Genomic DNA, 24,804 nt, shown 5'->3' with positions numbered 1-24,804 from the left:
TTATTTGCTTCAGCAGTTAATATCCTTGAACCAATATACACTTTCCTCCTTCTACACCCTTGCTTCTCAATTATTTCTGGATATATTTTCTGGATATAGTTGCTGGGTCCGGATAGACATAGAGTGACACAGAGCAGAGGATGAGGACGGCAAGCCATGGAAAAGTGGGTGGGAATTCTGCAGGTAGGAGGATGGTGCTTAGATGACCTCTCAAATCACCACCCTGAGGGTAGGGACACAAAGTCCCATTTTCTAGTTTGAGCAGCCCATGAAGGTTTTGAGTAATGCAGTAGGCACAGTTATGAAGTATCTTCTTTAAGTATCAAAAATACATAAATATATATACACACACATATATATAAAACTCTTGGAGTAATAAGAAAATAATGGCCTCCATTTACTGAGCACTTACTACGTGCCAGGTACTTTAGAGGGCTTCTGCTTCATGAAGTGAAGACTGAGGATGCGATGTGGTCAGGAATGCCTTGGTACATTTTATCAATGTGACTTTATCTTCACTGTTGGTAATGGGAACTCTGCCCTCATTCCGTGTGTGTTTCCTGCCAATCCTTGGTTTTTGGTGATTCAAGAGTTCTAATTTTTTAGTGTTGAAACAAGACATCTCTTGAAGTATGTGGCCCACTCCAGAGATGTGCTCCTTCCCCAGGACCTTCCTCTTTGGACTCCACGGTCCGTCAGCCGGGGAAGAACTAGATGGTTCAAATAAGATGGATCAAATCGGATGCCCCTCGAAAGACAATATCAACCTCTGAGGGTAAGACAGCAATCAATAATTTAGGAATATCTTTTCAGCCAGTGAAATGTTGTTTAGATTATCTTTATCATCTGATATTTAAATAACAGCAATAGTAATACATTACTTATGAATAATGTTGGACAGGTTACAAATAGCTTTATTGTAAATTATCTCATTGGTCAAAAATCATTCACTATATATTCAGGAAAAATGCAAGGAAAAACAAATTAAAGTGTACTGGCCTAGAAAAAAGTCAAAGAAAAAATTTAGATTCCTATAACAAAAGAAACCAATACTAATAGATGTATTTTGCATTTAGTCCACCTAAAAGGTACCCCTTAAAAATATAATTTCTGTTGTATTTTTAGGTTTAATTACATTTTTAGATGCAGTCGTGGGAAGTGCTCAAAGAGTTTCTTATGTATTCTCTCTCTGCTTCTACTCTTTCCTCTTCAACCCAGCCTCTATACTGCAGTCAGAGCGGTCTGTTTAAAATGTAAATAACACCAGGTCAATCCCCTGCTTAAAACCTCTCAGTGGCTTTCCTTTTACCTGAAGTAAAATCCAAATCTCTTTTATCTGATAATCAGGATGCTGGCTTCTCTCCAACTTCTTGTCATTCCACACTTTTCTCTGCTCCCAAGAATTTTTTTCAGCCACACCAGGCCTTCCTTCCGTTGCTCAAACACACTGAATTATTTCTGACCTCATAACCCTTTGCCCAGGCTGATCCCTCAACACTGAAGCCCTTCTCTGCCGACTTGAAATGGCCAAAGCCATCTCATGTTAACATCACCTCTCGGCGTCAGGCTTTCTGTGAGCTCCTGTAGGTAAATTAGGTGCCCACTGCCAGATTTTCAGTTACGGTGCCATATCTTACACAGCACCGTGCCACATGGAAAGCATTACCTGGTCAGTAGACTATACTGTCCCACTAGACCAGGATGTGTGGGCAGTGACAGTATCTGTCTCACTTAGTGCCATGGCCACAGCACTGAGCACAGTGCAGGCCCACAGTAGATGCTCAATAATATACGTTTTTCAATTGTGGTAAAATACACCTAACATAACCTTTACCATCTTCACCACTTTTCAGTGTACAGTCGAGTGGCATTAAGTACATTCACATTATTGTATTATCATCACCACCATCCATCCACGGAACTCTTTTCATCTTGCACATGTGCTCAGTAATGTTTATACAAAGAAGAGATGAGAGGTCCTTGGTCCCGTTTGTAAAGTGAAGAATCCTTTGCCATGGAAAATAATCTGTCTCCCAATTTAACCATTAGAGAAGTTCAGACTTTAAAATATTTGATTTTTATAAATAAGATAAGTGATGGACACAAAAGAGCTCTAGAAATACTTGAAGACATGGGCTTGGGAAAATGAAGTATTGAATATTACCGATAGATCTAAGTGAAAAGGCTGAAAAAAAGTGAATAAGAAAGGAGGTAAATAACACAGAAATAGGATGTACATTTAAAGTATCTTTAGCCTCTGGATACAGTAAGATCTTTTACAGATAAATGCTCGTGTAGATGGTGCATTTCCTTCTAACATGGGCTCTCAGAGGAGTGTGTGGCCATTTGATTACATAAAAAAGTAATTGGAAGACAAGAAACCACCCAAGAGATGGCTTGTATCTGGGAGGAATCATTTAGGTTTGATTCCTATGAGGTACTTCCAAAGCTACAGGACTTAAAACTCACTAATTGACTTGGAACTCTTGTTGTCAGACAAAATCCTGGTGTGTGTGTGTGTGTGTGTGTGTGTGCGTTCAGAGTATTCTGCTAGGGGTTTTGGGGCTTGTGGAGGAGGAAGAGATATATCTATCCTAAAAAGATTTTCAATGTAATTAAAAAAAAAGAGTCAAAGCAAATTAGAGGCTGTAGAGTAGATATGTACAGATAATTATATACTTATGGGGTGTACATAATCACTAATTAAAATAAGAGCTGAGGGAGACTGAAGTAATGTGATCTAACCACAGGCAGGTCTAATGGAAGACAGTGTCTCCCAAAACACAGTGATTTAATGTCTATATAAACACTTTTCTGAACTAATACAATTAGCATGAATGTAACTCAAATCTACATAAGTTACAAGTGAATCCTTCAGAACTGACATTAAGCTCTGTAAATGCCATTATAAATCATTATATCTGAAATACTTCCTAACAAAGAATCCTTACAAGAGACCTTTAGGAAGGTGACCAGGTATTCAGCCAGGTCAGTTTTTTAGCCTTTGAAGGATTTACAGTTCCTTAAATCAAAACCTAACCATAAATGGAAATTAAAGACAAGCTACTCTCAACCCAAAAGAAGCACTAAATGTAAATGAACCTACTATACGTCTCTAGGAGTGTTGTTCTCAAGGTGAGCATTTCTCGGGACAAGATACCTTCAGAAGGCAGCGCTGTCCTGAAGTGCTGAGCTCGGCAGAACTTGTCTGTTCCCATCAGTTAGCACAGCATCATTTGGTTACTGCTCTGCATATTGATGTTGTGTACACACGGTTACGTAAGGAAAAAAGAAATAAACACACAACCAATGCAGCGCTGGCTATTAGTGCCCTTCAGAGTATGCATGTTTTGGATTGTGCTTTATATACAACACAAAACCCTACTTCCATAAATTTGTACAATAAGTTGCAAGCTCTTTGGAGAGCAGCATCAAAATACACAATATGGATATACATTTATTTCATCTTCTTTAACTGGGTTATCACTTCCTATTACAGGGATCCATCTGTGTTCCAACGAGACGCTAATGGTGTATGCTAATGGGACACCTGGTTGATTTTTTTTTTCCCTCTAAAACAAAATTATCTGTGTTTGTATGAAAGCCGTGACTTCTCTTTATTAGCATCACAGTTGGAGTTGATTGTCTGAAGTAGCCCCCTTCTGTAGTCTCTCCTCCCCAGAAATGTCCAGACACATCCTGGTTGCTATTACGAACCTTGGCTCTAGGTTTGAATCTAGGCTGTACCTCTTATTAGCTGTGCAACTTTGAATAAGTTACTTAATAAGTTTTCTCATTGGTAAAATGTGGATAGTAGTGCCTCTCAAAAAACTGTTTAGCAAATGAAAGGAGATAATGCACAAGTGTGTGGCACATAGTAGCTAACAAATGGCAGCTACTATGATAAGGGACCACCCAGTTGCATTTGATGATGTGCAAGCAAGGCTGTGTGGTCCACTTAGGGGAGCACCTGAAGGTACCCGACCACAGGGCTGCCTTCAGGAGGTCCAAGGCCTCCTGTCGTGGTCCGAGCTCGGGTTGGAAAAGAGTTTCCAGACACAAGGCACAAAGTAAGGGAGATAGAGTTTATTAAAGAGAAGGCTCACTGAAAGAACAGCGGGCTGACTTCCTGGTAGCCAGGGAAAGTCGACAATGAGCATGGGTTGCTTGGCTATTTTTATAGCCAGGGAACCTGTAAGTCATCTGCTGACGGGGCAGAGTATGTATACTTTCAGTGTGCTGAGCGGGAGAAAAACACGGCAAATGTCTTTCCTTATATGGGATGGGAAAGGGACAGGGCATGCTGCTTGGGAGGGCTCTGGGACATTGCAGTGGTCACATTGTAACAGTGATGAGTCCTGTAACTCTTTGTTCTGGCAATATTGACCCTTTGAGTTTACCTGTTCTTTTTCCTTGGAGCATACCACACCTCTCTGCTACTTGCCAGGATTACATTAGTGTGTAACATCATCTTTTTTATTTATTGAGGTATATTGATTTACAATATTATATTAGTTTCAGGTATACAACTTGGTGATTTGGTATTTTTACAGATTATACTGTTTAAAGTTATTATAAAATATTGGCTATATTCCCTGTGCTGTACATTACATTACATCCTTGTATCTTACTTCTTTTATACCTAATAGTTTGTACCTCTTGCCCCTCCCCCACCCCTCTCCCCTCTCAAACCACTGATTTGTTCTCTGTCTCTGTGAGTCTGTTTCTGTTTGGTTGTATTCATTCATTTGTTTTATTTTTTAGATTCCACATATAAGTGTCTTTCTCTGTCTGACTTATTTTGCTGAGGTCCAGGTCCATCCACTTGGTTGCAAATGGCAAAATTTCATTCTTTTTTGTGGCCGAGTAATAGTCCATTGTATACACATACCACATCATCTTTATCCATTCATCTGTGGACAGACACTTAGGTTGCTTCCATATCTTGGCTATCGTAAATAATGCTGCTATGAACATTGGGGTGCATGTATCTTTTCGAGTTAGTGTTTTCATTTTCTTTAGATAAATACCCAGAAATGGAATTACTGGATCATATGGTAGTTCTATTTTTAATTTTTTAATTTTTCTTTATGCAGCCTGCACTGGCCTTCACTGCCTTGGCCCCTGACACTAGGGGAGGAAATCATCCCTGGCTAGAAAGCATGGAGGGTCCCTGTGCCCCTGATTGGCATGTGCACCGTGGGTCAGAACTAACTTGATGATAATACCTCCCCTCTTTCCCCTTCTTTCTCACTCATACCTTTCTCCTAGAGCCCTCTTGTCTGCTGTCCTGCAGGATCCCTGGGAGCTTAGCACTTATATTTGATCAGGTAAACAATGGGTGTTAATCACAGTCCTAACCCACACATAAATAAATTGGTGGGAGGCCTTGTTTCTTGTATTTGTCTAGTTTGCTTCCTGGGAAACAATGGCTCTCTCCTTTATCCAGCACTAATTTCCAGAGTCACTGCTGTTATGATAATCTGTGCTGTCCACGACACTGTATGGCTGGCCAACCACTTATACTTTTACTGCCAGTCTCTCACAAGGACAGGCTATGATAAAAAGAAAATATCCAGGGAGATCACTGTTTCTAGCTGTCCTGTTATTGGTGAAAAAATACTTGCTTTCCTGTGCTTTCTAAAATCACACACAGCCTTATTTTATTTAAACATACAGATTTTTATTTTATTTTAACAAAGATCCTATTTCAGTGGATAAAACATAGCTTAATCGACTCCTGTTCATCCCACTGGAGAGGGAGGGATTTCTGCCCAAGGGTTACTGGGACACTGGACAGGTGAGATCCACAGCAGTGCATCACAGCCCAGGAGAGGACACTGCATGCCATGCAGGGCCACCCTGGAACAAAGTGAACCTGTAGTATTAAGAGAGTGAGGTGACATCTGGTTCCTTTGGAGGATGTGATTGGCTTGTTTGAATAATTCTACTAGCTGGCAGGGAACTGAAACTCACTACTCCAGGTTAAGTAGGATCTGCCTTTGGTTTCCTTGATTTGGAGGCTTATTTGGCTGGGACCTCATCCATGGGAGCAGACTGGGGAGGGGAACTTTCTATTAGGACATTCAGGGCCCTCCCAGTCTCACCACATATCAAGGCAACAGAGAATATTTAATTTTAATAATTAATTATTAAATTAACTTAATTATTAAATTTAACTTAATTTTAAATCTAACACCAGACATGTGAACCTCTCATTCTCTTGGTGTATAAAACCAGGGCAGGTGAAAAGACTTTTTCCCCTACAAACTACCCAAGGCTAGGACAAAGGCAATACTGTGAGAAAGAAGCAATTATTTGGTGTCTTCAGGCAATGAGACATTTTATTTCCTTTCCTGAAATATGTATACCGTTCTACCCCTACCACCTAGCTTCCGGTCATTGATTAAGAGGGGACGGAGATAAGTTTATCTGTTTCCCAATTTAGGTCCCCTCTCGAAACAACAGAATGCTTCATAATTCTCTTATGTACTCTGTAGCCACTGCTTCACAACCTTTCTCCCACCCATTGTTGGAAAACGATTTTCTTTTCTTACATATTTCATGGCACACTCATTTATGTTCATATTATTAATACCTATATTTTGGACAACATTATAAAGCCTTGGAAAGTCAGTGCATGCTCTGTACTTTGCAAAGGTAATTATCAGAAGGATAAGAATAAAGGAGTGGCCTCCACCTGCTCACCTCTGCCACCTTGGATTTGACGTCATTAACGCCGCTGCCCCTTTGTCAGGCACTGCGGGTGTTGTGACTGGGAGGGAGAGTGTGCTTCCATGAACACAGGACGTGCAGGAGGCATATTGGATTCCTTTGCCTTCAGCACAACAGAGGAGGTAGCCCCAAACACCATGGGAAGGCTCCTGATGCTGACCTGGGGGTGATACCCTTCTCCCTGGAGCTCCGTGGCCTCTGGGCTTGGCCTCAAACACAGGTAAGTCCCTTATGTTCCTCAGCTGGGATGGCCTGGGTTCAACCGTAAGCCTCCACTGATGGTCTTGGGGGCTAAACAAGGTTTTTCCAGTGAGCAGAGCCATGTCTTGCAACTGAAGGGGACACAGCTGAAGGTGAAAAGAGTGGACAGTGTCTAGTTTCAGGCGGCGCTGTTGTGTGTCTTGACTGTGGATGGCTATCTTTACAAACTTCAAGGAAAGCTGCCTGGTTAGCTCCAAGGTCTTTGTAGGCCCCGACCTCTTTCCCGGGTGTCTCACCACACCTGGCGCGCCCCTTGCAGCTGGTTGGGCCAGGAGCATAGCATCTGGTAATGAGAGGCTGGGGCTGGTGGATCCCCGTCACCATTTGCACATGGAGTGTCCGTGGATCACTTCTCTTTCTGCTGGTCTGGTTGAAGTCGCTCTGAAAGATTGCTGCGAACTTGAATTACCACACGCACCCTTGTGCAGGTGGTAAGCACGCTCACTGCACGCTGCTTTGCAGCGTGAAGGCAGCAGAAGGCAATGCAGACGCGCGGATGCGCAGCTCACGGCCGGCCATCATTTATCAAGACAGCTCTGCGTGGCTCCGCATCTCGCGGGCCTCCTGTGTTCCGCAGGCCTGGCTGGCAGGGGGCTGAGCTGCAGTCTGCGCAGGCCCCACTTCTGCTCCAGAGCCCCCGGGTAGGGGGCGCTCAGAAGGTAAGGGGGCGCAGATTACCCTCCCTTCAGCCCTTTGCAGCCAGCTGGGGACGAGCCTGGGGTCTGGATGCAGACTGCGCCCATCCGAGGGCACCGAGCCAGATGCGGTGGCGCACTCGGGTGGGGCCTCCCCCAGCCTCGCGGACAGGCCCGTTCACCTTCGCATCCCTTGACCTGAGCCGAGATGCTCAACTGCTCGCCTTCGTCTGATCCTCCACCTAAACCACCCCATGGGGCCACCTTTAAGCCTCTGCTGCCATTGTGATCTGATGCCGTCACACCACCCTTTACCTTTTGTCCCCACCCCTCCGGGTAGGGACACTGCCCTCTGCCCCCAAACCCTGCAACCGCGCTGACACCCTGGGTGGAAGCGCGGTGTGCTTGTGTCGACTCCGCCTCCATAGGGAACGGCCCACCCCTCTGGGGGCAGACCCAAGGGGGGTTTCTTAATTACAAAATGAAAAATTTCACATGTGGGCCCAAACTGCTTGGTTTTATGCTGGAAAAGTATGAAAAGGCAGGGGTCTGTTTGTTCAGAAATGACAGCCTCCCTGAGCTGGAAGGGACTTCAGAAATTATATGTCACAACCCCCTCATCATACATGGAATTGGAGAAACTTTGACCACGGGTGTACAGAATCCAGGTGGTTTACCCTCTGGGTAAAAGGGGTTTTGGCCTTATGGCACACAACAGTGTCTTTTAACTCACACCGTCTCGGCCGTTGCAAACTTTTCTTACGTGTTGAAGTGGCTCTATTTTTTTCCCCAGATAAACACGAAACAACTTTGATTTATCATATAAACAATTCCAAGACATTCTTGAAGCAAGTTGTTTATGTAAACAGATATAGATGAAAGCTTCATAAACTCAGCTCTTGCTGGCTGCATTTGAGTTATTTAGTTATATTTGGAGCCAGATAACTTGGCCACATCAAATTTAAGGGAAACAAAAATGAGCTGTTTTGTTACTCAAAATACCCCTTCTGGTCAGAAAGGTTTGATCCAAATCTAGAGAAGCCTGCCTATGGGACAGGCCTTAATTTTTTTAGACCAGCGTTGATGTAATAGGGGACAGTGATATCTTGATAACTGGATTAATAAATCTTCTAAGGCCAAAGGTAGTTGTAGAAAAATTATCCTGGTAATAAATGTGCATGTGGGAAGCTTTGGTTCCCTCCATGCTAGATGAGAAGTATTGTCACCTTAGACATGAGTCAGAGATTTCAGGTCCTGAATTTTCACAGACATAAACCAGAGTCAGGATCAGGTTAAATTAGTGGCCAGAATTCTGGGGGCTCATATGAGTTAATCAGCTAGCAGTGGGAAGGGTCATCAAAACTGACACTTGTATACTGAAACATATTCCTATACTTCACATTTTACTTAGAGCTCTGGTCAAGGCATTTCTGATTACAAGGCATTTTATTCAAATTTATCACGTGTTTTTGATTTGGTTTCATATGGGAGTTGATGTGATTAAGTAGAGACATAAGAATATGGGAACTATCCTACTGGGTTAGATCCCTGGACCATTCAGCCCAGTATTCTCTTATCGACAGAAATACCAAAGGATGGATCATAGGAAAGCATTGTCTTCCTTGACTAAATTAAATTTCGGTAGAGTCTGACTTCCTTTAGTAGTATTTTAATGTACCAATTCTTAAACTTGTTCAAAACCCTTTAATAATGCATTTTGGTTTTTTTGTTTTTGTTTTTGTTTTTGCGGTACGCGGGCCTCTCACTGTTGTGGCCTCTCCCGTTGCGGAGCACAGGCTCCGGACGCGCAGGCTCAGCGGCCATGGCTCACGGGCCCAGCCGCTCCGCGGCATGTAGGATCCTCCCGGACCAGGGCACGAACCCGTGTCCCCTGCATCGGCAGGCGGACTCTCAACCACTGCGCCACCAGGGAAGCCCATTTTGTTTATTTATTTATTATTTTATTTTTTTGCGGTACGCGGGCCTCTCACCGTTGTGGCCTCTCCCGTTGCGGAGCACAGGCTCCGGACGCACAGGCTCAGCGGCCATGGCTCAGGGGCCAAGCCGCTCCGCGGCATGTGGAATCTTCCCAGACCGGGGCACGAACCCGCGTCCCCTGCATCGGCAGGCGGACTCTCAACCACTGCGCCACCAGGGAAGCCCATTTTGTTTATTTTTATGATAACTAGTGTTCCATGCTGGATGAAAGAGTTCTTCGTGTTGTTTATTTGTTTCACTTAAGTTTGAAAGACTGTCCCTTCATCCAGCTATGTCATAGTTGGAAAAGAAATGGAAAAGAGATCCTTCTCTCTGGTGCAAGGCCCTAAACCAGCCTGGCTTACAGCATGCACTGGACGCTGAATAAAGATGACCTATAATGCATATCAGTCTGTGTTCCATATCTTCCTCCTCTGCTTTTTTCTCTTAACTTTCTCAACGACTAACCTGGTTTCTTATTCTACCATTATGTCCTTGTTTTGACTCTCTGATCTATACGTGTTCACCTCCTAGTTATGAACTCTTCCATCATCTCTCCTTTTTTTGACACTGACCTTGTAGACCTAGACCGTCTTGGGACACAGATCACTGACCTAACCTAGTCACTGGTGTTTTTCTACCTAACATGCATGATTTCCTTCTCCAGTTCCAACACCCTCCCCATACAACCAACATACTTCAGTCTTTCAGATGAAATTCTACAAATACTCACTTTATCCAAGTCACTCATTATTTTATGAATTGCAAACTTGAATTCTTATGATTTATCTAGTAACTCAGATTCTAAAAATGTCACATAGGAGCTGAAAATGAGCCAAGCAGAGGTACACTGCATGCCTTTATCCTCTAAACCAGGTGACAGCCCAGTCAAGCTGTACAATCCTGGGAATGTACAAATGGAACAAAACCATGTGGGTGGGGGATAGGAGCAGGGGCTCCTCTGTATTTGATGGGCATGGTGAGTTGACTGGGGATTTACCAGTTTGCCAGATTCCCAGCACATACATGAACTTTCAAGGAGTCAATTCACTTGTTGTTTTTCCTTTTCAAGTAAGGTGATATTACAACTTCTCTTTCTCAAATGTAATTATTATTTTGTGCAGTCCTTTGCTAGGAAATCATGTTATAGGTCCATTCCGCATCATTAAATCCATAGACTTCACTCTCCCCTGTAGCTGTGGCACAAATGGCCAAAGCCATCACAAGCAGAAGCTGAGCATCAAAGCACACATGTGTGTATCCTCTGTGTACCGTCTGTATGGAGCACCAGAGTCCCTTCCTTATTCTTTAATTCAATAGTTTTTTTAATTGAGGACCTATTAAGTATTCTAGACACTGAAAACCCAACAGAGAATAAAGCAGTTTATTATATAAAGTTTTCCCTGTACAATTTATATTCTTGGGGGAGACAATAAATAAGAAAAAGAAAACATGCAGTATATTAGGGATAAATGCTAAAGATAAAAAACAGGAAAAAGAGATAGGGAGACCAGGCAAGACATCACAGGTGCCATTTGCTCAGAAGTCTAAAGGAAGAGAGAAAGGCAGCCTGGAGGATCTCAAGCAGAAGAGCATCCCTGGCCAGGAGAACAGAAAGGACCAAGGTCCTGCGAGGCCGTTGTGTCTGGAGAAGTGTGAGAAAAGAGAGAGCAAAAGAGCTGGAGGGTAGGATAGACCAAGTACTGACTTCTGGGTCACGGTTGGGACTTTGGATTTTCTTCTGAGCTAAAATGAGAAATAGATGCTGTGTTTCGAGGAGCATGCTGTTTATGTTTTAAGGAGATTACTCTGGCTGCTGTGCTGATAACAGAATGAAAGGGTGTCATGACAAAAGCAGAGGCCAGTGGTGGCAATCTAGGTGAGAGATGCTGCGAGTGGCTGGGACCGGGGTGGTGGCAGGGGAGGGGTGAGTTGGAGTCCGAGTCTGGATACACTCTGAAGGTGAGCCAAAAGGATTTTCTGGCCCACCAGGTGTAAAGTGTGAGAGAAAGAGCGGAGTTGAGGATGACTCCAAGATTGTTTTGACCCATGTAGGCATCCTACCAGGTCTTCTCAAACGTTCAAAGACTTTCTGATTTTCCCAGGAGTTTAGTAAGCATTTCTAAATAATAATAGTAATAATCACGTTAGATCTTATCCAAACGAATAGTGCTTTATAATTTTCAAATTATCAAAGCTTGATTTGCTATGTCAGGCTGTTTATTTCTTTGTTTTCTTGATTTATTTATACATGGGCACATATATATATTTGCTGATTATAATTTTTCTCTATATCTGTTTCTACTTGCAAAATTTTTTCTCTTACGTAAAGAATACCAAGACCCATTGTGTTATTTTAGGAGAGATGCTGATAGCTTGAGCCAAGGTGATGGTGGGGCTGGCAGGGGTTTGGGGAGCACAGGGAACAGTGAGAAGGGGTCAGAGTCTGTATATATCCTGAAAGCAGAACTAAAAGGATTCTCTGGCAGGCCCGATGGGACATATGAGAGAAAGGAGAAATGAAGAATATAAATTGTCCTAGTGTGTTAGTGGTAAATGTCTTTTTATCACTGATGAGAATGAAGAATATTAGGTGATGTCATTACTTTGTGTGTGACTCATTCGATAATGATTATCTAGTGCCCTCAGTGCTAGAGACACCTCAGTGAACAAGATGGGCAGAAATCCCAGTTCTCAAGGAGCTTACACTTTAGAGGACAGAGACACTTTATATATTTACATATATGATGTCAGGTGACAGTAAGTGCTAAGGTGAGGGGTCGGGGGACAAGGAAGGAGGATAGACAATCCAGGAGAGTTTATATGTAGTTAATTCTTAGAACTTATTAAATAATGTATGGGATTTTTTTCCTATGTCTATTTCTATTTAACAGCTTGATACTGGGAAATGCATTCATTTTATCAATTTGACTACCAATAAAATAGAATATGGGTTACATAGTATTTCTAGGTTCTTCAGAGTATTAGAAAAGAATTAAGAATGGTGCCCTTGAGCACTTCGACAGTGTTCCCCAAGGGGATAACAGAATACTTTAATACTGGGTAGTATACTTGGTCAGACAGTAGTCATTGCAGGCAACTGGGTTTAGACATCTACTTACCGTCACCTCTATTTAACCTACTCGGTTTGTCCTCATGAGGGCTCTTCACTTAGAACACCATTATAGCAATCATATACTGTATTTTTAGCATCTTATATAAATTTCCCCACAAATGCCCGTTATATAACCAGCTCCCCTCCCCCCGCCAGGCTTTCCTCCAGCCTCTCACAGATTTATATAAGGGGCGAGTATGGGGGGATCCCTGTCCAGTGGCTGCAAATGTTCATGTCCCAGAGATGGTTCTCCCTCCTCTGGACAGGGCTGGGCGTGCACCAACCAAGTGTGCTTCTGATTCCTCTTCTCAGCCTTCACCTTCTGCTGTTATATTTTCATCAGGTGTCACATTGCTGTGTTCCTGTGTCTGGGAGACTCTCTGCCTCCTCTCACTGTGTTCAAACCAACCCCTAGGACTCAGCTCCAGAGGCAGAAGGCACCTGAAAGAGAGTTCCAGTTCTAACATTTTTCAGATGGCAAACGAGGCTCAGCAAGGCCAGGGGATTTCCTCCCGGATATAGAGGCATAGATGTGGTCAAGACCAGGTCTCTGGATTCCCTTTCTAGTATGACTTCTATTAAAGCAGCAGCTTCTCAGGTCTAAGAGTCCCCGTGTATGTAAAACGAGGGGTATGCAAGGTGGCTGTAAAGTCCCTTCCATCTGTGCATTATGTACTGATACGCTATTGGGTATGTACTGATGGTTTCATTTTAGAATTCACTGTTCTCAATGCATTGACTAGAATGTTACCAACTGAAATGAATCAGGAAGAGGACATAATTTTGCTTGGCTCTTTAAAGCTTAAATTCAGTTTCTGTTTTTTTAATGGTTAAGAATGTGAGGAAACAAGTGGTAAATTCACCCACAGTAAAAAAAAAAAAAAAAAAAAAAAGAAAGAAAAAGGGGTTCAAATACACACCTTCAGCTGACTTGTGCACAGGAAAAGCACTATGTTACGTGATTCTTAAATAGTTTATCTAACTATACCAGGAAAAGTCTCCTTCTGGTGCAGTGGGGCGGGGGAGGGCAGGGATACGCAGGGAATGATGGTGATAAGCATTTTCCAAATTAGGAAATAGATATGCTTTTCTTCTTACTCTCTTACATAACTGATCTATTTTAGAAGACAACACAAAAAAAACTGAAATGAAATACAAATCTCATGATTTTACTACTTTGTTAGCAAAGACAGAAGTAACGCTGGAAGGGAAAGAGAGGAGAGTTTCACCCCATCCTATTCCTCTTGGCCCGGAGGATTTTTTTTTGTTTTTTTTTTCCACAGGATTCCCTCTCCTCCATGGCAGCCTGCTGGGTGAGTCAGAGACCAAAGTCCAAATTTTAGAAAATGAATGAAGAAAGATACTAATTTTCTCTCCTCTGAATTTAAAAAGCAGTCGCATCAAAGTACATATCCTCTTTTGGTGGCATAGCATGACAGACAAGTGACCGGTCTTAGAGCCAGTGATCATTTTGCCCCAGACTTCCTGATTCAGAGGGAAATTGTGCTGCACACAGAGGCCACAGAGGCAGTACAACCTCTTACATAAATAAGTTACATAAATGAGAACCAGTTACGTAAATGTATAAACGAGCAAACAGGAATTATAACCATTCACAAATGCCAAGGAGAACACAGCAAGATCGTCCCATTTTTCCCCCCTCACATTATCATAATTGTACTATTTTATTTCACACCAGAATCAGATGTGGCTATTTGTCGCATTTATTGGGGAAAGAAATTCCAAAGGACAGATGATGCTTCATATTATTTTCTGAACCATATATTTTACTTTTGGGGGAAGTTCCCTAATAAAACCTGATTTGAACTATACTTGATAAGAAACATAAGCATGTTTATCAACTTATACTTTTTTTGTGTAATCATGAACACATGTATTCATTACTATTGTACATTTTGCAAGCGGCTCTTAAGGATAGGAATACATCACAAAAGTAAATGTCCATGGGCATATGGATATTTGTTTTACTACTTATGGTTTCAAGTTTCAGATGAGTATGTGGGCATCTAATGTCATTCTTCTGGTTATGGAGGGGGGGCAGTAATTCAGGGGTCTAGAATTAGATTCAAGGTTGTGCTTGTGAATCAATCCCAATACACCACACTTCAGATGATTAGGAGTTGCTCCTTGGGTCTCAGCTGGCAATCTGTTTCAGGTTCAATGTGGATGTTGTCTTGGGGGCAGTGTATCTACGTCTCTGAAGTCGTGAGATTTGCTAATTGTGTAGTAGAAACACATGTAACTCAAAGCAGTTTTGAGCCTAACTGCCTGTTCTCTGTAAAGAGGGATGTTGATTAAACGTTAGCGAGTTTCAGACATAGCATGCTCAGGTTAAGAGTCCGTTTAGCTCCGTTTTGAAGATCTCATGTGAAATATTTTTATCTAAGATCTAATAATAGTGGAATGCGAGTAAAGTGATCTTAAAACGTTTGTATATTATTAGCTGTGTGATTTTGGGCAAATAACTTTCCCTCTCTGGGCCATTGTTTCTAACCATTTGAAAAAGGACAGCATTAATAATCTAGTACCTTATAATCAAATCTGTATTTTCAACGAAGAGCTTTAAACCCGCTACCACCAAGTTTAGAGGAAATATAACCCATTATATAAAACCCAGATCATTTTCCTTCTCTTCTGTGGGCAAAACTGCAGACCTTGCTTGGGTTGCAGTGATGACTTTCCTGTGAAAAACATTCACCTGGTGTTTTCTCTTTAAAAATGCCAAATATAGGCCTTAGCCAGCTGTTGGGCAGTAAATGAGATGTGGAGAGGAACCTGTGGGCCTCCTCCCTCGAGATGGGGGGCGGGGTTAAACCAGAAAAGCAGCAGTAATTTGGCACCAGGGAAAATTGTCTTACACTCTGGAGGGAGTCGCGTCAGGTAGGTGAGTGGAGTTATTTTGTTCCTAAAGTTGACCTGCTCTAGACTTGGGGAGTCACAAAGTCATCAGACTGACTTTGCGCGTTCCTAAGCCCTCTGCCTCTACGTGTCCATCTGTAACTTGGGCATAAACTAGAGAAAACGCAGATGAGCACGTACACTACACCGGGACGCTCCCAGGGGCCAGGAAGAGGGGGCGGGTCCCCACTCAGGTGGGCGTTTATGTCAGGGAAGGGTGGGCAGTTTGGGCCTCAGTCCCGCGAAGCCGGCCGCCCGGCAGGAGAGCACCCACGAAGCAGGGACTAGGGGAAGTCCGCGGCAGGTGCGGAGTCGTCCGACGGAGAAACCAGTGGGGCGAGGGAGGTCTGAGCTCCTTCGGGCTTTGTTCGGTTACAAGCCAGGCCCTTCTTCCGGAGAAGCCAATTAGATCCCCGCTGGGGGATCATCTGACCTCGCGTCTCCCGCCAGGAGGGGCTTGGGGAGGGGCTGGACAGGCGGTAGGCTTCTCGGGGACCCGGTCGCGGGGCGGGGGTTGGGAGGGGAGAGTGCGGGGGAGTCTCGGGCGCCTCCGCGCAGCCCGGTTCCGCCCCGCCCGCGCCCGCCAGGCCCCGCCCCCGGGGCTTCCCGGGCGCGCGCCGCCCCGCTGTGTCCGCGCGCCACGCCCCCCTGCTCGCGGGCCGCGTGCGGAGCCGCGCGCCCCGGAGGCTCCGGGACCGTGGCGGCGGGCGGCGGAGCAACCCTTTGCGGGCCATGTCTTCTCCGGTCGTAGCGAGGAGCTCCCAGGGAGAGAGCCAGGAGGCGGACCCCCGTCCGCGGAGCCGGGGCCGGTTCTGGGAAGTGGGCGGCGGCGGCGACCGGCTGGAGCGCGCGGCCGCGGAGTCGGAGCGCTGGGAGCTGCTGCTCCGCCGGGGCGAGCTGCTGGCGCTGGGCGGCCACCTGAAGGGAGCGCTGGAGACGTACGCGGCGGCGCTGCGCCGCGGGGCCCCGGTCAGGCCCGAGTGCCTCGGTACCCTGGTGGACTGCCTGGTGTTCAACTACCGGCTCCGCCACGGGCTGGGCTGGAGCGCGACCCCGGCGGAGGGCGCCCACCCCGGCGCCGGCGGGCTGCTCAGCTGCCTGGGCTGCCGGGGCTTCCTGAGCGAGCCGGTGACCGTGGCCTGTGGCCACAGCTACTGCCGCCGCTGCCTGCGGAGAGAGCTCCGCGCCCGCTGCCGCCTCTGCCGGGACCGGTTGCCGCCCGCCGCGGCCGCTGATGCTGAGGGGACCTCCCCGCGGCCGCCGCCTCTGGCCGCCGCCATCGCTGCCTCGGGCTTCAGGACCAGCGTCGTTCTCAACCACTTGGCCGAAAAGTGGTTCCCGGGCGAGCGGGAGAGAGCCCGGGCGGCCGGGCGTCTCGGGGAGCTGCTGCACCAGGGGCGCTACCGGGAGGCCCTGGCCGCCGCCTGCGAGGAGCTGCGAACAGGTGACCGCGCGGGCCCTGCGACCCCACCCTCCTTTCCCCGACGGGCGGGCGGCCACAAACTCGTCTACGCCCCCGGGAGGCTTCCCGAGGCCGGCTGCCGCTCGCGGGTCGGGTCTCGGGGTCCCGGAGGGTGTGGGAGGGGGCGGCGCCCCAGGGTGCTTCGGTCACAGTGGGGATCGCCCTCGAGCCGACTGTGACGCGGCGCGGGGTTCCCTCCGCTGCGGCCTGGCGCTGTGGCGGGCGCGCCCGGAGCGGCGCGGGTGGCCGGGCGAGGCCGCCCGAGCGCGGGATGGGGAGGGAGTTGGGCGAGCCTGAGCGGCTGTTCTCTTCCTGCCGTGCTCTTTCCGGTAATTGGCCGCTCGGGCCGGGCCGGGTCCGCCACGGGGAGACGCCAGCCGGGGCGGGGAGAGGATCCACAGACGAGGCTGGGTGTGCAACATATACCTTGGTCTCCCACAAAAGTCACCGGGGCAATTGGAAACCGCTGGAGGCAGAATTGCATAAGCGGGGGGCGGGGGGGCGTTGTGTAACGGGTGACGTCCGGTGGGCGTGGCAGGAGCTCGGCGCCCGCACCCCGCACCCGGAGGCCCCGTGGGCCGCCGGGCTGCGGAGGTGCTCCGGGTTGTTCCAGTCTTAGCTGAAAACGCCTGCCGACCTGGTTCCTCTTGATGATTTCCCCCTGTGTGTGTCAGGGAGTGCTTATTTCAGAAGAACACGTGTGCTTACTTTCGAAAACACCTAGTTCACGGTAAAGATAAAGAGGCAGTCTCAGATCGAGTTCGTTGCCACGCTTGTTTCCCTTTCCACTCTTGATCAAGTTGTGGGGAAAAGGCCTTGAAGATCTTTTGTCTGTTTCTTCGCCTCCAAGAAGCAGTTTCGGCCTCCTAACTTAGGCTAGCACTTTTCTTTTTGGGCTGTGGAAGGGGACATTGCCGGAGTTAGTTCGCTGTGTAAAATTAATAGTTGTTCTTTAATTCGGTGTTTTTCTACCAGGGGGATTTTACTGCCCCCCTCCCCACCCCCAGGGGACATTACCTGGGGCAATATCTAGAGAGATTTTTGGCTGCCACCCCATGTGGGAGTGGTGCTGGTACATCTAGTGGGTAGAGGCCAGGGATGCTGCTCAACATCCAGTGATGCACGGGACAATCTCCCACACAAAGATCAGGCCCCAAATGTCAATTTTGTCACTGTTAAGCCTTGTATTAAGTAAGCATATTTCAAGACTAAGGTCTATACAGGCATGGAATAACACTTGGGGAAATAATCCCCAAGAAGACAGACTTCCAGAATATAAACTGAAGCTAAGTATGAGGTGCATTTATAAACTGTAACTGAGAGTATCTTGTTGTAGGTCTTTTACACTAAGTGCCCGGTCACTTTGAGCTAGTTAACTGTGTTGAGCTGTTTAATACCTTTAGAGTTCAAAGCACAAACTTGCCATATTTTCAGTATCTTTATGGGGAGTAGCAGTTATAAAATAGAATGATAGATCCAAAACAAAAGAGAACTATTTGGAATGCAAAATTCCAATACAACTCAGCCTCTCTGGGTGAATAGAGTATGAATGGTGAAGTACAGACCATCTAGGACATGGTCCTCTTTTTTTTTTTTTTTAATTAATTTATTTTTGGCTGCACTGGGTGTTTGTTGCTGCGCGCGGGCTTTCTCTAGTTGCGGCGAAAGGGGGCCACTCCTCGCTGCGGTGCACGGGCTCCTCGCTGCGGTGCGCGGGCTTCTCACTGCGGTGGCTTCTCTTGTTGCGGAGCACCGGCTCTAGGCGCGCGGGCTTCAGTAGTTGTAGCACGTGGGCTCAGTAGTTGTGGCTGGCGGGCTCTCGAGCGCAGGCTCAGTAGTTGTGGCGCACGGGTTTAGTTGCTCCGCGGCATGTGGGATCTGCCCGGACCAGGGCTCGAACCCGTGTCCCCTGCATTGGCAGGTGGATTCTTAACCACTGCGCCACCAAGGAAGCCCGGTCCTTATTTTTTAAATGAAGCAGAAGCTGCAGCAGTGAAATGACTTGTCCACAGTCACACACAGGCAGCAACACCATGTCCTCCATTTCTCCTAAATGTTGGACCAGGGTTCATCCTACCGGTATAACTCATCCAATGAAAATGTTTAACATAAATTTCCAAGGAATTTTTTTGTCACTAGTGTAAAATAAAGGATGAAACTTCCTGACAGTCCTATTCAGTATTAACGCCCAATGATTTAGTGGTTTGACCTCTTAAATTAGGCATTTCGTAAGAATTCAGGTCCTAATCCATGGAAGAACACGGAGTACATTTACTAATTAAGATTTAGTTTAATGTTCTATGACCAGTAATCTTTTAATTAAAGAATATTTGGGGCCTGGGGTTGAGGATTATTATTTTTAACAGAAAAAGACAAAGATCTATTCTTTCTTCTTTTTTCAGTTTGCATAGACTGCATGTGGGAATTCTGTCCACTCAGCTGCTTAATTTTACTTTTGCAGAACTAGAACCCATGTCTCCTGACTTTCACCTCATCAGTCTGTTTTCCCCTCATTTTTAGGTCTTTCAAAAATCATTAATTCCATACTCAAAAATGTGTCTGAATGGTACTAATGAGGATAACTTTTTTCATCCTTTGAATTTTTAGTGCAAAGTAGGAGGGAAAAAATCTTAGAGCTAACAAATTATAGTTGGTAAAGTACAGATATTATGTGTTTAACAGTTTATGGGCATAAATAAAAAAGGTTTAGTAGAGTTATAAATGTATTTGTACAGTTAAGCTTTCAATTTTTGAGAGCCAGGCATTTGAAATGTATTTATGTAATTATACAGCTGTAGTTACTTAAGATACTTTCATTATTGTTAACAATGGAAAAAGACCTTCACTATAATTTTTTGTATAATTCTTACAATGAAACAAGTAAATACTATTAACTAGAGAAAATAATCTAGTCTACAGTTAGCCCACACACATCCAAATTTAATCCCTGTCAACAAGAAAGGAAAGTTAGAAAACCTTTGCCAAAATCAGAACGTTCCCATTGAGATTACATAAGTGTCTGTTGAACTGAAATATATTTAGATAACATTTAATCCATTGATCTTTTGGTATTAACTCTCAGATGTTTCATAACTTTGTCTTTTTGGTATTCAAGGATATTATGTAAAAGTCTTCTGCATTGAACCTTTATACTTGAGTCTTTTGAAATAATGCAACTTTGCTGTGCTCTCTTTTATTTTTTTTCAATAAAGATTTTTTTCCCTTTTTGTTTTTAATTATTTTATTTTTGGCTGTGTTGGGTCTTCGTTGCTGCGCGCAGGCTTTCTCTAGTTGCGGCAAACAGAGGCTAACTCTTCATTGCGGTGCGCCGGCTTCTCATTGCAGTGGCTTCTCTTGCGAAGCATTGGCTGGCTCTAGGCGTGCGGGCTTCAGTAGTTGTGGGCTTCAGTGGTTGTGTCACACGGGCTTAGTTGCTCCATGGCATGTGGGATCTTCCCGGACCGGGGATCAAACCCGTGTCACCTGCATTGGCAGGTGGATTCTTAACCACTGTGCCACCAGGGAAGTCCCTCTTCCTTTTATTTTTAATGAATTTTTACATTGACTTGCCACTCTCCCCCCCAAAAGAACACCAACAGAACAGTATAATTTACAGTTTGAACTGGTTAAAATAAAATAAAGGTTGTAAGGAGGAGAATATTTTATTTGAAATACTTGGAGAAGGAAAGTTTTGTTTTGAATATTAATTATGTAGTCCTTGACTATTACCAAGTATTTTAAAATTCTTTGGCATTTCATTGTCATAAAGAATCCTGTGGAGTACCATTATCCTCAGAGGGAAATTGAGGCACCTAGGGTTAGAGAATGCAGTACAGCCTACTAGTTAGAGCTGTGCATGCTGGTGTCTGATGACCTGGGTTTGAATCCCAGCGCGAGGCCTCCACCTGCTCTCTGGCCTTGGGCCTGTGTCTGACCTCCCTGTTTTGCTTTCCTTATCTGAAAAGTGAGAATAGTGTCTACCTCATAGAAAGATAGCAACCATAACAACAGCCTAGGGCTGTTGTGAGAATTAAGAGTCAAAACATGTGAAGTGCTTTGAATGGTGCCTGATGGTTAAATACTCAGTAAATATTTAAAATATTTTTAAAATGTAAAATTTGTGCTCCAGAAAGAAGGTGATTTAGCTAAAATTGAAATCTAAATCTTATAATGTCAAGTCCTGCTCTTTTCTCTCTACCACATTAATATTACCAGAGTGAGAGTTAAATCCTGATTCTCGCCTGCATATGTTAATTAGTAGTAACATTTTAGCATACATCAATAAAATATAGACATTGCAAGGCTTATATAAGGCTTTATATATAAGGCTTTACCTTATAAAAAGGTAAGTCAAATTATAGGTAGATACTGAATACATTTAAAGAAAATGTAAAGGGTTTTTAATATCTTAGTCAACTAGGTTAACATGAAGAGATTGGAATTTAATTCATCAGTAAACTTATATATGCCCTAACTTATTCTGCAAAGTACCTGAAACAGTAAACATTGACATTTATATGGTGCTTTAGACTTCACTGAGTATTTTCACTTCCATTATCTTAACTGATTCTTACAAAAGATCATGTGAGATAGGAGAGCATGTATTAGTACCCCTAATTCACAGATTAAAGAGCTCCAAGAATTTTAAGTGACTTTTTTAAAGGCAAATAAGTAACCAAATTAGAACTGAAGAAAAGAGCTCCAAGAATTTTAAGTGACTTTTTAAAGGCAAGCAAGCAACTGAGTTGCAACTGAAAGCAGAAATTGGGCATGTGAATATTGCTTCTAAGACTGAAGTTGATTTTAAAAATTAGCATATAAAACATAAATCTTAGGTGTTCTTGCTATTAATTTAACAAGTATTTATTCAGTGCTTACTGTATACTAGGCATTGTTTTAGATGCTGGCAATACAGAGGTGAGCAAAACCAAGTCCCTGTCCTTATAAAGTTTGTATTTCTTGTTTCTTTTAAAATTGCAGCAAATTGGTATTTACAGTATTGAAAATCACCAGAAAAGGGGCTTATTGCTTAACTGATTTCTAACAAACTGAGCCTATATCCAGTATATCTGTGATTCATCTTTCCTTTAATTCAGAAGTCACTTGAAGGATTTTTGCAGTGCCTCAGGGTTACTATAAAGATCAGTTAGAACAGCTTATTCTTTTTTTTTTTTTTTTTTTTTTTTTTTTTTGCGGTACGTGGGCCTCTCACTGTTGTGGCCTCTCCCGTTGCGGAGCACAGGCTCCGGACGCGCAGGCTCAGCGGCCATGGCTCACGGGCCCAGCCGCTCCGCGGCATGTGGGATCTTCCCGGACTGGGGCACGAGCCTGTGTCCCCTGCGTCGGCAGGCGGACTCTCAACCACTGCGCCACCAGAGAAGCCCATATAACAGCTTATTCTTATTGTCACAGATGAAAAGGGGGGTATATAAATAACTCTTAAGCTCTGTCTTTTAAATAATTTCCATGTTTTGACTTTTTTTAATTCATCAAATGATGAAAGATTTATCAAAACTCAGTTATCATAGATTTCTCATTATTTTTATATTAACCTTTGGTTTATTAAGAATTGTTTTTCTATTTAGTGGAATATTTCTAAGAGGCTTAGATATATTCAAGTGTAATTTTTAACAAATTTGTATAGTATTCTGCCTCTTACATTGTAAAGATACTTTTCAAAATTGTTATGTTTTACTGTAGAAGGTGAATAACTTAAGAGAACTCTAAAATGCAAGGCAGAAGTTTCTGTTAAGTTTTTTTTCTTTTTCTTTGATAGGATAAGATAATTCTTTTCTTTTTTCTTTTATTTTTTCTTTTTTGCTTCCCCTCCTTTTGTCCAACCTGCGTTACTGATCCCTAAAGATATTTCTCATCCAGCTAAGGTTTATTTGGGTAAAAGAGGTAGAAAATACTCTTCTAATACCTTGTGTCAAGAGCTAATCTCATTTCTTTATCAACTTGTTTTGAAATATTTTGTAATATTAACAGTAACTGTTATTTATTGGACACTCTTGTGCCAGGCACTATGTTAACCGTTAACATGCACTATCTTATTTAGTCCACAAAACAGTCTTAACAGGTATCGCCAGCATTTTATAGGTGAGGAGACTGAAGTTCAAAGAGTTAGGTAAACTGTCCAAAGTGGATCTGGAGCCAGATCTTCTGAATCCAATGGTTATGATTTTAATTAGTATGCCAGACTACTATTCCTGGACTTTATTAATCAATCACTAACAACTTGTCAATTGGCAGCTCTCAGTTTAACTGTGATAACCAAGTTCTACCGTACTGAACATGACAAAGAAATAGAAGCAAAGAAATCTAGTATTTCAGTTAGCCATTGGAATTCCTCAAACAGCTCAACATATAAATATCTAAGAAAAAAGACACTCAAGAGGAATACTTACACATGAACAATCTAAATAGCCAATAAATAGTTTTAAAGGTCAAACTCACTGAAAAATGCACATTAAAATAATGATGCTGAGTGGCATAGGCATATATACACTACCAAACGTAAAATAGCTAGCTAGTGGGAAGCAGCCGCATAGCACAGGGAGATCAGCTCGGTGCTTTGTGACCACCTAGAGGGGTGGGATAGGGAGGGTGGGAGGGAGGGAGACGCAAGAGGGAAGAGATACGGGAACATATGTATATGTATAACTGATTCACTTTGTTATAAAGCAGAAACTAACACACCATTGTAAAGCAATTATACTCCAATAAAGATGTTAAAAAAATAATAATGATGCTATTTTCATTTGTGTTTTCCTAGGAAACAAATACACAGCTTCTGGAAGTGTAAAATAAAGTTTTATAAAAGAAGGGTGAGCAGAATGTATTGAGGACTATATATCTATATAACTTTCTACACAGTCACTCAACTTTATAGAAAATAACCAAGGAAATAAACTGATATGTAAAAGCTTATAGATATATGTTCATTGCAGTATAGCAAGGAGCTATATAGTAATGAATTTTTATATTAGCAAAAATTAGAAGTAATAGGGAATTTTTAAGTAGATGGTATACATAGTGGAATAGTTTGCAACCATTAAAAATCTTGTGGATATAATTACATTGACAGAAAAAGCAGATTATACACAGTATATATGGTATATTTTATAAAACTGTACATTAAAAATGTAATCTACACAAACATAAAAAGTACAGGTTATATGCCAATACTGGTTATTTCTCAATTCATGAGAGCATGAATTGAGGAACTTCAGGGGACAGATTTTAATGAATTTCTTTGTGGTGGGAAAAGGATTTTTAATTCTTAATTTTCTGTATTTTTCAAAGTTTAAATATTTTATAACTTTTGTTATTCAAAACAAGTTTCTTGAAGATGAAATAAATGATGTGTACGCTCCTATTACTACCCATCACTTACTGGAAAACAGATGAGGAATCACCACTCTGGAGAACTCTCCCTCCACAGCCCATGTGGGACCTTGGACAACTTAAAACTAGTTTCCTCATTGTAGCAGAATTTTATTTGTCTTTTTATTTGACTAATGACTCACAATATTACTGGGTTGAAGAGAAGAGAAAATGAGGGCATGAATTGAGCTCAAGGGGACAGATTTTAATGAATTTCCCCTGGTTCAGCAAACATTTATCAAAGCCAGGATTTGAGGATACAGAGACAGTAAATAATGGAGGGAGCTCAAAAACAGATTTTTAAAATTAAATAA

The 24,804-nt window shown here is 43.5% G+C and overlaps 1 protein-coding gene across 2 annotated transcripts in view; it reads left to right on the top strand.

The window, feature by feature from the left end:
* The first annotated feature begins 16,298 nt into the window (after nucleotides 1-16,298).
* LONRF1 (LON peptidase N-terminal domain and ring finger 1) overlaps nucleotides 16,299-24,804 on the top strand; it is a 45,973-nt gene continuing 37,467 nt past the window's right edge. For both annotated transcript variants that reach the window (XM_081221225.1, XM_081221226.1), the window contains exon 1: nucleotides 16,299-17,086. In XM_081221225.1, the coding sequence (XP_081077351.1) occupies nucleotides 16,375-17,086 (712 nt within the window). In that variant the 5' untranslated portion in view covers nucleotides 16,299-16,374. The remainder of the gene's footprint in view (nucleotides 17,087-24,804) is intronic.

Source organism: Mesoplodon bidens (genome assembly GCF_964165515.1).
Source record: "Mesoplodon bidens genome assembly, chromosome: 20".
In the NCBI taxonomy this organism is placed as follows: Eukaryota; Metazoa; Chordata; class Mammalia; order Artiodactyla; family Ziphiidae; genus Mesoplodon; species Mesoplodon bidens.
Note: the sequence above shows the minus strand (reverse complement) of the source record. Positions and strands in the feature narration are given on the sequence as shown.